Genomic DNA, 17,909 nt, shown 5'->3' on the forward strand with positions numbered 1-17,909 from the left:
AAACTTTTACAATGCAAAAACTATTACAACGCATGTTTTTACAACGCATGTTTTTACAATGCAGATACCTTTACAACGCATACCATTACAACGTAAGTATTGGTAAGTATATAATAATTTTTTTATGTAAATTTTTGTAATTATTGGGTAAAGGGGTATTTTTAGGGTTCAGGGTCAGTTTTTAGTTTTTGGGTAAAGGGGTATTTTTAGGGTTCAGGGTCAGTTTTGGGTTTTTGGGTAAAGGTTTTTTTTTAGGGTTCAGGGTCAGTTTGGGGTTTTTGGGGTACAGTGTAAAAATAAAGTAAAATTAAATTTATATTAAATTAATTTAATTAAATTAAATTAAATTATATTAAATTAATTTTAAATAATTGAAATAAAAAAAATTATTATATACTTACCAATCCTTACGTTGTAATGGTATACGTTGTAAAGGTATCTGCGTTGTAAAAACATACGTTGTAAAAACATGTGTTGTAATAGTTTTTGCGTTGTAAAAATGTCGTTGTAATGGTAGTGCGTTGTAAAAGTTGCGTTGTAACGTCATATATCCACTGTTGCACTCTTTGGAGTGGGAATAGTAATTTTAACCCCTACGCTATCCAACGCTTTCCCTACTGTTGCACCCACTGGAGTGGGAATAGTAATTTTTACTCTTTTGTATTTGTACGTTAATAATATTGGCTATTATTTAATTAAATTTTGTTACTATATTTATATGTTTTAGGAAATATGAATAAAAAAATATTATTTTTTTACTTTCATTAATTATTTAATTATTTAAAGTTATTTTAAGTATTGTTAAGTATATTTTAGTAATACATTTTTTATATTAATGTAATTAAACACTGTTTTTATTAAAGTCGATATTTTTTACAACTATATTTTTGTAAACGATATTTAAAACTCGATATTTTTGTACTTACCTGTTTGTACATAGAAAGTCGATATTTTGACAGTCTATATTTTGTCAACGATATTCTTGAAGGTCGATATTTTGTCACTCGATATTATTTCAGTGATCCTTTGTGACTATTCCTGGATGTTGTCTCTGGGAGTATCTAGGGTCTGGCCTGGTCAATTTGAACCCCTGTAATTTGTTCAGGAATCTATCTTGACAGCTATTTGTGTCTGTGGGCCAGATCAACCATTTTTTCCAATCAGGATGTGTTCTGTTTTGGTTAAAAATATGGGATACATCTATCTCAACATCTGTAGTGCTATTACTGTCAGGTGTTGGCTTTGGAATAGACGGTTTGTTTAAGTCTTTAATTTTGGCTAGGCCAAGACAGGTTGTCTGTTGAATGGTGTCATTCAAGAATATAATTTGTTCTGGGATCATGCAGGCTCTAAATAATGATTCTAAACCTTGGACCTGCCAATCTTTGGTACCCCAGATGGTTTTTGTTTCAACGTTGTTTTTCCAGAAATCAAAACCAAATGTAGTCATTTTTTCATAAAATGCTTCTGAATAGATTAATTTAGTGTTTGTCAGCATTGTTTTCATTCCTGTCTTATTTAACATTTTAAAATAAAACGTTTCTGCATCACTTGTGTTAAACCCTGAGAAGTATGGGAATTTCTCGTAAAATGTTTTCGAACTGCCTTTTGGTGGAGTTGCACAATGTTCCCATTGATTATAATTAAAAACATTTCTAGGTTGAGCAGATTTATGCAAATAATGATGTGCAAAGTGGTTGTAGCAGTACATTTCTTCATAATTCGATGAACCCTGTAAATAATCATGTTCTTTAAATTTTGCTGACATAACTAAATCTGACATCATATCATTAATACTTTCAAAGTCCCAATCATCAGAGAATGTTCTCGGTTTTACAAAGTCACTTAATGAAACCTTAAACTGGTGTGGATACTTCAAGAGCTCGACCAGGCCATAGATTTGGTAATCTGTTTTGTCCCAAGCTACCCCACCGGGTATTGGTTTGGCTGTGACATTCACAGATGATAGTTCTCTTTTCTCGATGTGAGATGACTTGTGTGGCTTTAGGACCAAGTTGATGTTCTGACTTGCTGTGTCCATTGTACTGTATTTTCCCTCAATGAATTTTCCCAAACAAAGAACCATGATGAGCCAAAGCATGAGGAAAAGTACACCTAACACAATCCAAAATTCAATCCATGGAGAAATCAGATAGGTTTCTTTGAGTTGATGAAAGAGTTCTGTTACTTTGTCTTTAAAAGTTTTTGTTGTTGGCTGTTCTTCAGGCTCGCTTGGATCCTCAGAGAAGTCATCGAAATTGATGAAGTAGCCAGATGCAGTTCTGTCAATTGTTGGAATTGCTTCCGGATTTTTATTTGCTTTTGCATCTTTTGTTTCATTAGCATAGTCCGAGGCTACATCGTTGTAGACTGGTGTTTCTTGACGAACTGTTGCAATTTGGGTTTCAAGAGGCACAAGTTCCATGGCATTTTTGCATAGTCCTTTTTTATTCACTGCAGGTTTTCCAAATGTGATTATTGTATCAGTTTGAACCTCTTGTATTGTAGCAAGTTTTGGTGTTCTGCTACATCTTGGGAGTCCACTGGGCCTACTACTTATTATTGGCCACATGATTGTGGTTTTTACCAGGTCGATGGATACAACTCGGTTCTCCTTTTTACCAGCAAGGGGCGGTAGTACTACTGATCTTGTTCCGCTGACAGCTAAGACAGGTACTGCGTTTCTGTAAGAAGGCCCAAATTTCTTCTTCACCGCTATTTTCTCTCTGACTCGATCCCCAATCTTTGGAATCCAGACAGGTCTTGCTGGGACAGGTGGTTTCTCTTCAGTGGCTGTTGGCTGCTGTTTTAGTTTTATGTTGCTCAGGTCTTTTCTTGTTTCATTTAAGTCCTGTAAAATAGCCAAACGATCTTTGATATCAAAGCATTTTTCTTCTACCACTGAATTCTGACTATCTAAGTCCTGAATATGCATTCTAGTACCGAACAATAGTTCGTACGGGCTAAAACCTTTTAGAGAATTTCTTGGCAGATTATTAAGACTACGTTGGACACTTGTTAAATGTTGGACCCACCCATCACTCGAACCTAATACCCTCGCCGTTATAGATTGCTTTATGTCTCGGTTTTTTCTTTCCACAATCCCATTTCCCTCAGGATGGAAGGGACAAGAGTACCGCAATGCAATGCCCATGCTGGTCATGGCCTCCTTATAAGCTCGAGAGCTAAAAGCAGGACCCTGGTCAGAATGTAGCATGCCAATTGCGTATGTGCCGATAAAGACTCGCAAATCTTTTATAACAGTTCTGGCGTCAGCCGAGCGCTGGGGCCACATCCAAATGAATCTCGTGCAGGAATCCACTGCGACCATGATATATTTATAGTTGCCATCCCTTTGTAAGGGACCACAGTGGTCCAGGTAAACACATGCTAATGGTTTATCTGAGATTAGAAGGGGCGTCTGTGCTGGTCGTTTCACTGTTGATACTTTCATTCTTTGGCATATTTCACATTCTAGAACATAGTTCCTAGTATGTTTTCTCATGCGCGGCCACCAATATCTCTGTTTTAATAACGATATTGTGGCGGAAACACCAGCGTGTGTAGAAGCCAGCCCTTCGTGTGCCGCTGTAATTAGTCCTAACCTGTGTTCCATGTTTGGAATTGCCCTATCCCCCACTCCAGGGATTCGAGCAAATGGAACATTATTCGCATCAGTTATGTATGACTACTTTACTGGAAAGCCTTTCGGGAGTGATTTTCTATCATCTTTTACCGTAGCACTGACAGCTTGCATTATATCGCTGTCTATTTTTGTTTTTGATCGGGTGATAGCAGCTACGGAAGCCGTTTGCACAGCTGCCTTCGCGGCTTCATCAGCCAATGAATTCCCCGCAACGTGAACGCCATCACGTTGATGACTCAGTGTATGTATCACGTGAGTCTTTTGTAGTTCTTTCTGTAAAAGAACTACTTGTTCCCAAAGCGTTTTATGCTTGATTGTGCCACCTTTTGCATCTTTGAAACCGTTTTGAACCCAGTTCTGCAAGTATTCATTATAAGACTGAACGCAGTAATATGAATCGCATACTATTAGTGTGGGGAATTCGCGATCAGTATTTTCAAGCGCCATCTTAAATGCTAGTAGTTCAGCTCGCTGAGCTGTACAATCTCCTAGAGATTGGGTTTTAGTGACCAATGGTCTAAATTTTCCTTCGTGCCAACGACCTTTAACAATCGCGCACGCAGCACTGTAAGCTTGCTTACCCCCAACTGCGGGTTGTGCTGACCTGTCTGTATATATTATACAGCCGTAGCGTTCTAGAGGCAGGATTTCGGTCGGCAGAGGACATTCATATTCGTATTGTAGAAATTCTTGTGTTTTCAAATTAGGTTCAAATTCGTATACTACGTCTGTTGCAGCAAGAGAATTAACCCATTGTATCCATCTCGGATGTAGTGCTTTAGCATTTGGAATGCTTGCTTTTGTTACCGCTTCTAGGGCTGGTATTGGTGTAACAATTATTATTCGTTTACCTTGTGCTAGGGCTCTTTCTTTTGCTACAGCAGTCTGAACTGCAGTTGGAATTTTTTCAGTAGAACTGAATTTCATTTCAGCTTGTGTGTACAAGTGTGATTTGTAATCTATTGGTACCTTTTCTCCCTCATTAGAGGTCAGGTACGTGAATCCGCATCTTCCTGGGATGACTCGGATTACAAGGTTGCGTGTGTTATCGCGAGTTTGCAATTTTGTTTTAGCTAACATGTCTGCTTGCAATGATCTCAAAATTTCTGTGTGTTTTTGAGTCCAATTGATTGGTTTGAAATCAGGTTTTATTAATTCATAGAGAGGTTTAACCCTCTCTGCATAATTTAGAATGCAAGTTCTTCCGAAATTCAGGAAACCTAGTATTGATTGTAAGTTCTTCAGCGTTTTTGGTGCTTGGAGTACAGCACACTTCGCTAAGAAATTGTCTGCTAGGCTTTTGCCTTCACTTGATAATTCATATCCTAAAAACAGGACAGTTAGATGGGCAATTTGTGACTTTTTAAAGTTGAATTTGTAACCCTCTGCTGCGAACCCAAGTATTATGGTGTTCACTCTTTTCAAGTGAGTATCCAAGTCATCATCTGTGAGATAGATGTCATCGACATAAGATAATGCCTTTTCATCATACATTTGTAGTAACTCTGTTACTCTTGCTGAGAATAATCCTGGGCTATTCTTGAATCCCTGTGGGAGTCGACAGAAATTTTTTTTGTGACCCCATTATTGAGAAAGCGGTCAAGTACCTGCTTTCAGGTGCTATGTTTTGACAAAAGAAACAATTAGAGATGTCTAATGTTGTTTTGTATTTTTTGCGCACAATGTTATTCATTAGTGATGCACTGTGTGAGTTTTGTACTGCAAATGTTTTGCAACACGAGTTAAGGTGTCTGTAGTCCAAAACTAGACGATATGAATCGTCTGGCTTGGAGACAGGAAACAAAGGATTGTTCATTTGTGAGGTGCATGTTTCAATCACCCCCTGGTATTCAAGTTGATCTAAGATCTCCCTGACCTGTTTTTTAGCGTCTTGCTTAATTGGGTACTGTCTTTGTGCAGTTGGTTGACATTTTAACTGGATTTTGTGAGGAGGAGAGTCCTCATCCCATCCTACATGATTTTTATATACTGCAGGAGCTTGGGCTACTGCCCATTTTCTTGCATATGTATATTTTTTATGAATTGGAATATGATTTGAGAAGGCAGGCATAATCATTTCTTCGCCATGAGGGCACTCCCTGACAAACTCCGGTGGCCAGTCTTTCTCAGCTAAAAGGATGTCATAGCCTTTGGAAAGGTTATCCCAAAATATACCCCTTACTTTCCTAGTCTTATCTCCCTCTATACGTAATGTTATCTCGTATATTTTATGAGGTCTGCTAACTCTGGTATCTGCAGTTTCCACCTGAATGTATTCATTCGTGTCCACTGTCTCCAGAAGATTCATCAGGATCCTGCGAGCTATGGTCACTTCTGCTGCGCTGTCTAGCATTGTCTGGGCCCACTCTCCGTTTTTCAGTTGTGTACTCAGTATCCTCGGCATGTTAACTATTTTAATGCTGGCTACCTTCTTTCTTGGAAATTGTAATTTTTTACTTTGATGAGCAGGTTCCTTGTCTTTGGACTTGACGTGCTCTTCCCTGTGTTCTGACCGTACTCTTCTTTCCGATTTCTGCGAGGAAGTCTGAAAAGATCGAGAGGGACGTGTATCAATGTCTTGATATCTATCAGGTTTCTTCAGATTATCCCTATTTCTAAGGTTGTATCTTTTCTCAGAGGGCTCCCTCTGGGGAGACTTGTGTCCTTGGTCCGGAGAACTTTCTCTCCGCCGAGGAGACCTACCTCTGGACTGGAATCTTTTTTCTTTGGGAGTGGATTGTTTTTTTCCATCCCAGCTCTTTTTTGGAGTGTTTAGATTATTTTTAATAAATATCTTTTCAGGATTTTCAGTTAGTTGGGGTTTTACTGGTTTCCCACCCAAACTATCTCTACCTAGTTCTTCATAGGATTTTTCTATGATTCTGGCAAGTTCAATTGGTTGGTCTGCTCGATCTGTTTCTTTCAATTTCTGGCGGATCACCACAGATGCTGCTTCTCCTTTTATGTTGGCTAATAATATAGCAGAGACCTGCCTGAAGTCTTTCAGTAATTTCATACCCAGAGTTAAAGCAGGTTCTGCACCGTATTCATTTTGAATCTGTCTTAGCACATCTGGTATTATCGCCATAGACGGAACACCATGTGTTTTTGTGTAAATGGAAGCAAAGACTGTGCCCCAAGTGTCACAGTCTTCCACATGTGGTGCGATCCCCATAGGAAGACAGATAGTCAGAATTCTGTGTTTCTCAGTAGGGGTAGTATCCGGAAATACTGCCTCTATTTGAGTGATTTTTTGTGCTAACCAGAATGGAATTTGTTCCCGTTTTGCGGGTACTTTACCCAGACATGATTGTATGTTCTGTGGTGTAATTTTGTTTGTGTTCCCCTGATGAGGGGTCAGCTGTGGAATGTTAATAGCTGGTTGGACTGTTGAAGTCCGCATTACATATTGGACTAATTGTCTATGTATTTTAATCAGTTGTTTTAGCTGTGCTAAAAGTTCTGGTACTGACATTTTTTCGATGTCGGGATTTGGTGTGTAGCTGGCTAGAACCGGCCACGTTGCTCCTGGTCTACCTAGTGGACCGAGCCTGGTGATGTGATTATTATGTTTTAGGGCGTCTTTAAACCAGAGCAGTTGCTCTTGGTATTTTAATGGGATTTCCACCTCTTCAAAGGCGTGTACTCATCCGGAGGTTCCTCTATTTTGTAATAGTGGAATTGGTGTGTTACAGCGTTTGCTGCTGGAAAGTTTATCCATGTGTAGAATACCTCTGTCTGCCGATATTCATGGGCCTCAATTACGAATACGACTATTCCACCTCTTGGTGTTAGTCCATTTTCTATAAGTTTAAGAGTTATAGTTTTTCTTATGTTGACCGGAATGAGTATAGCATTTGGGTCATTCTGTAGGAGACTTGTGTCATCCTCTAGGAGTCAAGCTGCTATTCTAGCTGCCTCCCTTTCGTCTTCATTTTCTGACATTTTTACTGACAGAAAGGTTTTTGTTGCAGATCAAGTTTCAAGGAAACAAAGATTAGGTGCACAATATTTTGGAACACTGTATCCTTCAACGTTGACTATACCAAAAACTATACATAGGAATCTCTTCCTACTAAGTTCCGGCGGATTTTAACCTTTTACCCACTCCAGACGTCTTTTGGAGTATTTACGGGAAAAAGGGTCTGTGTGAAAAAGCACGACTGAGTTACTCTAATGTCTTGCGTTAGATTTATCGCCTTACCAAACGTTGGGCGCCATGTAGTGTAGTTCCTATATTCCCAATAGGCTCTGCGCATTGGAATAACATCTTCAGCAGTGTAGACGTAGGACTGAGGTCGACTAGGTCTCTACTGACTATATTAGACTTAAGTTTTTGCCAGCTAGCTCAGAGGTCACTAGAAACTTTCTCGAATAAACGAGGAGTTTAACCTCCCTGGATAGACAAGAAGGGATTAGCTTCTGACAACCATATAACATGACAGCTTTGCTCCCTCAGAATAAGAGTGTATCTCTAGAGTCGTGTGAAAACAATAGACAGCTGTTTTACTCAGTCAAATATGCATACTTAGTTTCACCAGAGTGCAGAGAAAAGAGAGACGGGCGTTTTCAATAAAAGGTGTAATTTATTGAGCAGTCTTCTTCCTCATACAAGAGAAATGAATTGCCACGATTACAATACTCATAGTAAAGTAAAGTGCGTACAGTTAAAGGAGGATTATAAAATAATACTGTAAAAGCATTGATATGGTTTCTTAGCCATAAGATACTTTAAAATAGATAGAATATATATACATATATACATTGACTAACGTACTCAACTGGTGCTTCTAAATACGCCTACCCCTGTGTACCTGACCTAAGCCTAATACGTGGGAAGGAGTAAGTAATTAGCAGATTAAGTTAAGTTTGTTTTGCCAAGAATCTAACTCAAGAATTCTCTTTAAGGGTTTAGTCAGCTCCGTACCTGGGTATTAGAAAGCAGGAGGTCTGGTATCTCTCTCTCAGGACTCGATATCCCAGTAACCCGCGAAGGTATCTGGAAACACCAGAGCTGGATTTCTCGGCAGGAGAAAAGACAGCGTCTCTCTCAGTGCGTCAAAAGGGAGGGGCAGCGTCCGTGGGCTCTCGCATCAGCTGGGCTCTCGGGCAAGTAGATAACTGCTCCCAAAACCACCACTGTGTGTTTGCTTAAGGCAACGTTGGTATATTTATACCTGTAAGGTGCCGGGTTTGACGTAAGGCTGGACATAAGACGTCAATAAAGATGTCACTAAGAACTGGCCATTCTTACAGTGCTTTACAGGAGTTCCAGGATGAAATCAAAACAAAGCAAGGGGGATTTCCCAGGTTGCTGAAGGTTTGGATTTGTTTAGAGAACTCGTTGTGCTTTCTAGGGGGCCGGGGAAGTAGCCTTGCTTAATGTGACAGCATGTGCTACGACTGAATATGGATATGATTATTATGCCGTTGTATGGATATTATTGATTATAACCGGACAAGGGCAGAAAATAGGAATATCGGTTTAGGCTCCTGGATAAAAACACAATATTGTGTGTTACTTCAGCTGTACATGTGTGTTCTTGGGCCAGGAAAGGACAAGACAGGAGGGGCCCAGAGTCATGTGGAAGACGGCAGCAGGTGCAGGGTCTCTGCAAAGAGATCTATTTGTCTATCTATCTATCTATCTATCTATCTATCTATCTATCTGTCGATCTCTCTCGCTTTATGGATATACATGGATATCTTTCTCATAATCTCTCTCTCGCAGACAATGTCGTAATAGCTGCTCATTTTGTTGAGTCGCCCCCCGACCACACCAAAAATAGGCTCCGCATCTGAACCCAGTCACAGGGAGTACCAAACTGTAAATTGAAATTTGACGATGCAACCTCTTGCTGCACAGGTTTCATCGCAAACTGCGGTCAGCTGGGTGGCAAATATCACATAGAGGTGGGTGAGCAAAGGAGAGCTCAAACCAGGCGTGAAACAGATGCTGGGCTCCGGCATAGGCCAAGGTCCTCTTGGAACCTCGATCCCAAAACCAGCCAAGATATAACGGTGATGATGTGGCCTAATGGCTGCAGCTGCCGAACATGTATAACATGGGAAGCCAGGTTTGAATGCAGGTCTCGGCTGTATGTCCTGTGAATCCTAACCTTGCTCCCTGTGAAAAAAAAATGTCATGTAGTCTGTGTCTATTTAGAAGTGCTCTTACATCTGCAGGCAAGGTTGGCGCTTTGTAAAACTGCCCCCAAAAAGGTGTCACTAACGCTCAAATCAAATCCTCCACTAATTAAGGACACAGCATTAACCTTTGCTGTTAGAAAGAGATACCATCTAGTGGCAGAATGTTAAGAGGGTGGCACCAGTTAAATTACTCAAAGACAACGATCATGTTATTTTTAGTAGGCGCTGGGATTGTCCAGAATCACAGAATTGTTAGCCAGTACCAAGACTCGAGCGTGCTTTTCACGCCAGCCCTAAGGTTGGCAACTCTAGCCTTACGCCACAACTTTGCCCACAAGAACTAAGGCAGCCCTCCTTTATGTCATGCGCATTTTCCTCAGTCGTTTTGCTTTAACTCTGCAGCAGTTCACGGTTTTAAATGTAACTTGTTTTTTTTTATTCTATACTGAGCGAACTTTACCCGAATTTATTGGAGCGTTTTACAATGGCACCAGTTAATTTACACAAAGGCAATGACCATGTTATTTTAAGTAGGCGCTGGGATTGTCCAGAATCACAGAATTGTTAGCCAATACCAAGACTCGAGCATGCTTGTCACGCCAGCTCCAAGGTCGGCAACTCTAGCCTCACGCCACAACTTTGCCCACAAGAACGAAACAATTTTCAAGGGTATATACAATGAAGCCATAGGTGTTGTTTATTTATCTTATGCAATCAACAACCATTCACAAAGGCAATAGTCCTGTTTGTTGTAGGTGTAAAGCTACTTGTTGTCTTATATATCTGCATGCAATGACAGAAGCAGCAAAATACCAGTCGGGTGGCACACTGCTAATCACAGATTTTTAGCTTAAAGTGTTTAAGCCACGCCCTTAATTATGTCTGTCACGCCCATTTGAGAGACCAAGCCCCCAGTTTTTTCATCCCACTTAAAGCCCTGCTGCTGAAGTCCTGGTTTCGATGTTGGCTAACATCATGAGGAGCGCCAGTCACAGCTTTTGTGTCAGGGAAACGCCGTAGTGTGAACACGTGTTCGTTGTTTTATTAACTTTTTATCAAACGGAGGGAAAAGGAAAAGTCTGTGATCCTTTCAATTTCCTTAGCTTCAATATCAATGGGGGAAGGGATCACTTGTCCTGTGTAACCAGGGTTTTGTAATCTATTTGTTTCTGGTTCCGATAAAAAAAAAACCTCATTCACGTACCAAGGCTCGAATGGCGGTGTATCTTGATTCTCCGCCTTTTTTGCTAGCAACGTGACAGCATCATCATAGGATATGATCGTGTGCTTCCTCCACCCGGAGGTAGACCACTGGTTAGTGCAGTAGTGATTAGTGATCAAAAAGGTGGTGTGTTCAGTTAAAAAGGGGCTTTCTTAACCAGTTTAGACAAATTTTAATTAGTACTGGAAAAAGCCTGGTTAAAAAGGTTTGGCGTGCATAGGAAGCTGGAGTTAGGGGGCTTCCGCACTGCCTAATGTCCATAAAAAGGTCGACATGTTTCAGCCATCAATTGCCCATAAGGGGTCAGGTTGGCTTTCTTCAGGACCTAGTATCTATAGTGAAATAAAGAAAAGTGAAATAACCTTGTATTGTAGGTTGATTCTTGGAATACTTTTCCGAATCTGGGAAGGCCTGCAAGTACCTGTGAGTAATGAAAAAACGGGGGAGGGGGTAAGGGCAGACAATACAAACACACATAGATAGAGTCAAAGCGCAGTATCGTAAATGCTGTCGTGCTTAAAATACAGAGGAAATGTGTTTAAGGAACTAAAAATGGCAATACTTTTGTCACGGAAGGCAAAATTCTCTTGTTCCCGTTAGGCAAATTTTCTCTTATTGGTCATACTGATCATGTTAAGATTCCATAATTCATACGTACGTATCATCAGGCAAGGGACAAATGCCACCACCAATTTGTTTATTATGCAACAGATGCCCATATCATAGATAGATCCTTCATGATCACCTAATGAGATCTTGGACAATCACACCAATACCAAACATGAACCAGATAACCGCATGTGACATAAGAGGGATGTTACACAGTGTTGCGACATGCGTCCCACTAGCAGGCATGTTCTGCATACACATACTGACAAATGAACCCACGAGACATTAATGAGCGCAAACCATAAGTACGTATGAATGATGGTGTAGAAGCCATCTTTGATTTTGATACCAAATGTTGTAGCTTCAGGCCCTATTAACTTAGCCTATATCTAGATTCTCCATCTTGGGTAGTTCTGCCCTTTCACAGATCAGAGAAATGCTGCCCTTGCATAAACCTGTCTCCAGACGAGATACGTGACACACCGCTTGCACAATATTTTTTAGCAATAACAGATTTCACAACATCATTCGTCTCCCTGCTTATGTTGCAGTTTTGAATGGAAATATACCAAGCCATGTCTGCTGGCATTTGATTGACTGACCCCAATACTGCCCATTCAGATCACATGGTTAGCTACAGTATGTATGTATCGGATCTTACAAGGAGATTTCTTGTTACAGATCTTTGTTCATTGGCTGTAAGAATCATGGTGGACTGTGCTACGTATAATAATTCTTGCTACGTATCATGTGGGTGGTTTATGTGGTTTATGTCTATAAATTATGCCAAACACATCAACTCTTTGGACATTCAGGCTTCTATGCTGATTGTCTCCGTGTCACGCGTATTTGGTGTTTTGTTGACTTAATAAATCTACCATCTTCTGAGCTGACAAAGAACTGTGGTCGTGTTATCATGTCTATCATTTGTTATTCCTTATATTACAGATTTCACTTCTACATTTGGTGGAGGATGCAGCTCCGGACTTCGTGGTGACATTGCCAGCCGCGGCTGCTGCGCCGGGTTTCCTTTGGAGTTCGGATCTGAGGTTCGATGACTTTTTTTGTTCTGTCCTTCTCTTTGCTTCGCTCCATTGGATGCCGGTGATCTGCATGTCCGTGAGCTGCCTTGTTTATCATGTTTCTGGTTCCTGCTCTGTTTGTCTGATCTCTTTCTCAGCTCAGTTTCTGTGGTGATTGCATCCTTGATTGTTTTTCTTCTCCTCTGCTTGGTCTCTATCTTCTTCTCCGCTTGGCTTTGTCCAGTTTGTCTGGACGGCTTCTTTGGTATGTCTTGGTTGATGGCGGTGTCGATTGTTACCTTCCTCTGCGCCCTTCTCGTGGCTCTTATTATTTATTTTCTACTTTGTCATCATTCTGTTGAGGATTGTACCTCTGATACTCCTGTTTAGTCTAGGCCCTTTCCCTTTTTCCCTCTTGCACACTCCCCGGTTCTTGGCCTCTGATGTTGTTTCGTGCCTCTGTGCTCCTTTCTGATATGCTGCTTTTGCCTTTCATCCTAGTGTTGGCTCTGGACGCTCTCCACCCTCACCGGAGATGGCGAACTTCACGCACGTTTCATGCATGCAGTGACTCCCTGACGCCCATGCGAGTTGGCTGGTCGCGGTCTGAGGGAAGGCGAAATACTGCAGTCCCCTGTCTTGCCGGTGAGGGTCCGGGTTGGGGGTGGACAGCCTCCACGGGAAACAACCTTTACAACGCAACTTTTACAACGCACTACCATTACAACGAAACTTTTACAACGCAAAAACCATTACAACGCATGTATTTACAACGCATGTTTTTACAACGTAGGTACCTTTACAACGCATACCATTACAACGTAAGTATTGGTAAGTATATAAATATATTTAAAATGTTATATGTTTGGTTTTTTTAAGGGGTATTTTTAGGGTTCAGGGTCAGTTTTGGTTTTTTTTGGGTAAAGGGGTATTTTTAGGGTTCAGGGTCAGTTTTGGGTTTTTGGGTAAAGGGGTATTTTTAGGGTTCAGGGTCAGTTTTGGGTTTTTGGGTAAAGGGGTATTTTTAGGGTTCAGGGTCAGTTTTGGGTTTTTGGGTAAAGGGGTATTTTTAGGGTTCAGGGTCAGTTTTGGGTTTTTGGGTAAAGGGGTATTTTTAGGGTTCAGGGTCAGTTTTAGGTTTTTGGGTAAAGGGGTATTTTTAGGGTTCAGGGTCAGTTTTGGGTTTTTGAGTAAAGGGGTATTTTTAGGGTTCAGGGTCAGTTTTGGGGTTTTGGGTAAAGGGGTATTTTAAGGGTTTAGGGTCAGTTTTGGGTTTTTGGGTAAAGGTATTTTTAGGGTTCAGGGTCAGTTTTGGGTTTTTGGGGTACAGGGGTACAGGGTAAAAATAAAGTAAAATTAAATTTAAATTAAATTAATTAAATTAAATTAAATTAAATTAAATTATATTAATTTCAATTAATTTACATTAAAAAAATTAATATATACTTACCAATACTTACGTTGTAATGGTATGCGTTGTAAAGGTACCTGCGTTGTAAAAACATGCGTTGTAAATACATGCGTTGTAATGGTTTTTGCGTTGTAAAAATTTCGTTGTAAAGGTATGCGTTGTAAAAGTATGCGTTGTAACGTCATACATCCGCCTCCACTGCTGCCGCTGATTGTCTGGAGCGGAGGTCAGTGGGTTTGGCAGACTTCGTGTGCAGGAGGTGAGTGTTTGTTTGAGGATTTTTGTCCTCTGATGTTGGTTGAGCGGGAGGGACCTTCTTCTTTGGTGGGGTTTCCTGTAATGCTCCCTTTGTGGGTTGTAGCCGATTGCTCCCCGGATTGTGGTGGCACCTGGCATGGCTCCACGGCCTTGTTGGGCTGATGCAGGTGTGGAGCCTTGGCGGCTCCTTGGTGTAGTTCTGTTGTTTTGGACGTCTTTCCTTCCCTTCTTTTTAGGTGCTCTCGTTGTGATCTGGATTTTTACCCCTCAGCCGCAGCCGTTCTGTGTCTGTGCCTTGGGGGTGGCCCTCGGCACATACAGGGGGAAATCCATGCTTGTCGTTGCTCTATGCCTCTTGAGTTCATTGCATTTCTCTATTGTGTGAATTGATATGTGCCTTACTTAGGATTCTGGTGCAATACGCTTAGTGACTGACTTGACAGTGGCGGTTCCTGACACTCTGACTTAACCACATGTGTTGGCTGGCTGCCTTAGTACAAGTAGCATGACAATGTATTAACCGCCTGCCTGCCCTGTTATCGTCAGATGACTCCGAGACTACTTACCTGTATTTTGTGCCACCCCCACCCACTTCTAGGGCCCTACAGGTGCTACACACACTCACCACACATGCACATCTTGCGGCGCTGCTGTAGAGGACCCTAGGTTGTTTATCTGTTTATCTGTTCTTTGTGAATATCTGGATGGCGGAAGAGAGTTCACCATCTCTGTCTTCTTTGTATGATTGACATATGTATGAAGACTCGCATATGTTCTGATTGTTTTCAGAGTCTCTCTGTTCAGCCGCCCTCTTCTCCCAGTTTATGGGATCAAGGAGAAATGCAAGGGAACGGAGAGTAACTGTTCTTCTTTCATCACCTTTTCCTGTCTCCTTCTTTTCAGTCAATGAGACGCCAGATATCATAGCACCCAAGACTTGATGTACTTTTTTCAAAACTCAGTGAAGGTTGTGGTGAACTGGCATCGGCTGATCTGTCTGTGTGCATGGCGAACGGCTTCCTTTTGGCTTCCTCTGTGAATTAGTATAGCTGGCAGGCTGGCTGAATAAGCACGTACAAGTGTTTGTGGCCATCTTGTGTGTGCCCACTGTGTAACGCGCACCCTTCCCCATCTTTTGTCTGGTGCGGTTGCATTGTTTGCATTGTGGTCATAAATTGTTCAAGGGCCAGACCTTGCCCTGCGTCCACTATATATACCGCACACACCATACACACTCCCTGCCCATTATTCATCATGGGGAATCCTTTAACTAAATATAGCTTAGATAGTTGCGAGCCAGCACCACCGAAAGGATCACCAGCTGGGCTCCATAGTGTTTATTTACAAATGGCATGACTTGACAGCGAAAAGACCGGACTTACAGTTCCCGTGTCAGGGGACATATGACGTGAATAAACTGGCGTGTTTGAAGCAGATGTTGAGGTTGAGGGGTAAGAAGATACGTCCTGCTGAATGGGAGGTGTACTATATCTGGCAAGGATTTATAAAGGATATGCGTGCTACCAATGACATCAAGTCCAAAGTGCATAGGGAGCTAATCCATGTTAGAAATAAGGTGCTGCATGACATGGCTACGAATAAAATTAATGAGGATTGGAGGCGGGCACAATTGGAGATAGTGGGTGTGTACCCGAGCCTTGCTGAGGAGATAGAACAGGACGAGGGACTGGAAGACCCACTTTTGGAGGACATTTTAATGGGTAGATTAGGTATCTCAGCTGTAGCAGGCCAGCCCACTGAGCTGCCTAGTGAGGAACAGAAAAAGGAAGCTGTGTGTTTAACACGTAGCCTTCTGGATGAGACATCTAAACGTGTGGATTTGGAAGGGATCCAAGACATCGCAGTGCTTCAGCTAATAAGGAAGGAAGCTGTGGCGGCTGCAGATAAACAGTGTCCTGCAGGCTCTTCCAGAAGCAGCAACTCCGCCACCACATGACCTGCAGCCTGGGGGCCGGATCTGGATTAAGGCCTACACCCGGCGGCACTGCCTCCAGCCTAGGTGGAAGGGGCCCTACACCGTCCTCCTGACGACAGCGACCGCCGTGAAGTGCGAGGGATTGACATCGTGGATCCACAGTTCTCACACCAAGCGGACAGTGGACCAGGACGACGGGCGGCAAGCTCCAGCGGCATCACCAGCAACACCTGAGGCGGACCATAGGTACAACCTCCGATCCACCAGGAAGGACCAGCCCGACCAGCACGACAGGGGATAAGTAAGAAGAGATGTCCTGCTGGCTGCAGGCCATCCCTCCAACAGACAGATCGACGCCCCACAGGCAACCCTCTGCTGTGCCCAGCAGACACTGCCTCCGGATGACATCATAGAGACACCTGTCATCTCCAAGTGCCTATCATCTGTCATGTGCTAGTAACCTCTGACAGCACCCAGCAAAGGCGCCAATGTGTTTTATTGCAAATGGTGCTGGTGTCTGTATCAATTATAGAGATACAAGACCCTGCTAGTTAGACGTCAAGAGCTGACAGCACAGCACGGAACAGTGAAGCACCAGAAGAACATTGAACTGTGAAAATAGACTCTCTTCAGCTACATGACTGCCACCGCATCTGGACCGCCTTTGACCAACATAAGGACTGGAAGACTGAGGCAAATGACAATAGAAGTACAAGAGTCAGAATTGGTGATAATTATACGATTGTTGTGGCCAGGAGTGGAGAGGAAGGGACAAGTACAACTGATCGTACCAAAACCACCACTGCTGAGCAAGGAGGCGGACTTGATATTGCGACAGCTCTCATTCCCTACATTTGGAAGCCAAGCACCGGCCCATGAACTGGCAAACACACGCCTTGACATCTTCAACAGCGTAATATCTGGTCTACAACACATTGGCTGGGGGGCGATAATGGATGTTGTATGAACAGTTTATTAATTGTTAATAAAGATAAGAAATGCAGGTTGCACCACCTGCAGTACATAGGTGGATAACGATACGGGTGGTGGGAGAAAGGGTGTTGTATATAACAATAAGGTCAGCAGTGGCAACGTTATCACCAGGAGTAGAGGTAACAACTGTTCAGAGAGTAGCAGTGCCAAATCCCCCAATATTGAGCGGGCTGCAGACACTTATACTGAACTAGCAGCCTGTCCCGACGTTGTCCGGGTATGAAATAGAATGTGTGTAATGTGTGTATTTGGCAAGGGCAATTTATTTAAAAATCTCGCTGTAGACAACATTTTTTGTTTCATAAGAATAGGGACGGAGAAGGCCCAGCTGCAGCCCTGGTTGATGTTAGCAGGCGCGTGTAATTGGTGTAGTGATCCGCCGCCTGAGCCTGGCTACAGCCCTGGTTGATGTTAGCAGGCGTGTGTCATGTGGTTGAATGAGAGAGTTATCAACCGCGGGTAAATCCGTTTAATGAGAGAGTTGAGTGACAGCGAGTAGGAGAGGCTGCAGTAATTGTCCCCGCAGACACGCCCATTTGCGCGTTCCCCCGCTTGAGGCCCAGATGCAGGCCTGTTTGATGTTAGCAGGCGCGTGTTCCCCCGCTTGAGGCCCAGCTGCAGCCCTGGTTGATGTTATCAGGCACGTGTAATTAGTGTACTGA

The 17,909-nt window shown here is 42.3% G+C and overlaps 1 protein-coding gene across 8 annotated transcripts in view; it reads left to right on the forward strand.

Moving 5' to 3' along the window:
- Positions 1-17,909, forward strand: part of TERB1 (telomere repeat binding bouquet formation protein 1) — a 1,077,176-nt gene that overhangs the window by 1,011,462 nt on the left and 47,805 nt on the right. For 6 of the 8 annotated variants that reach the window (XM_078669239.1, XM_078669238.1, XM_078669243.1 and 3 more), the window contains one exon: positions 12,576-12,676. The exons of the other annotated variants lie outside the window; for them this stretch is intronic. In XM_078669239.1, coding sequence (XP_078525365.1) covers positions 12,576-12,676 — 101 coding nt within the window. The remainder of the gene's footprint in view (positions 1-12,575; positions 12,677-17,909) is intronic. 8 annotated transcript variants of the gene reach the window in all.

The sequence above is a fragment of the Lissotriton helveticus genome, chromosome 12 (assembly GCF_964261635.1).
Source record: "Lissotriton helveticus chromosome 12, aLisHel1.1, whole genome shotgun sequence".
In the NCBI taxonomy this organism is placed as follows: Eukaryota; Metazoa; Chordata; class Amphibia; order Caudata; family Salamandridae; genus Lissotriton; species Lissotriton helveticus.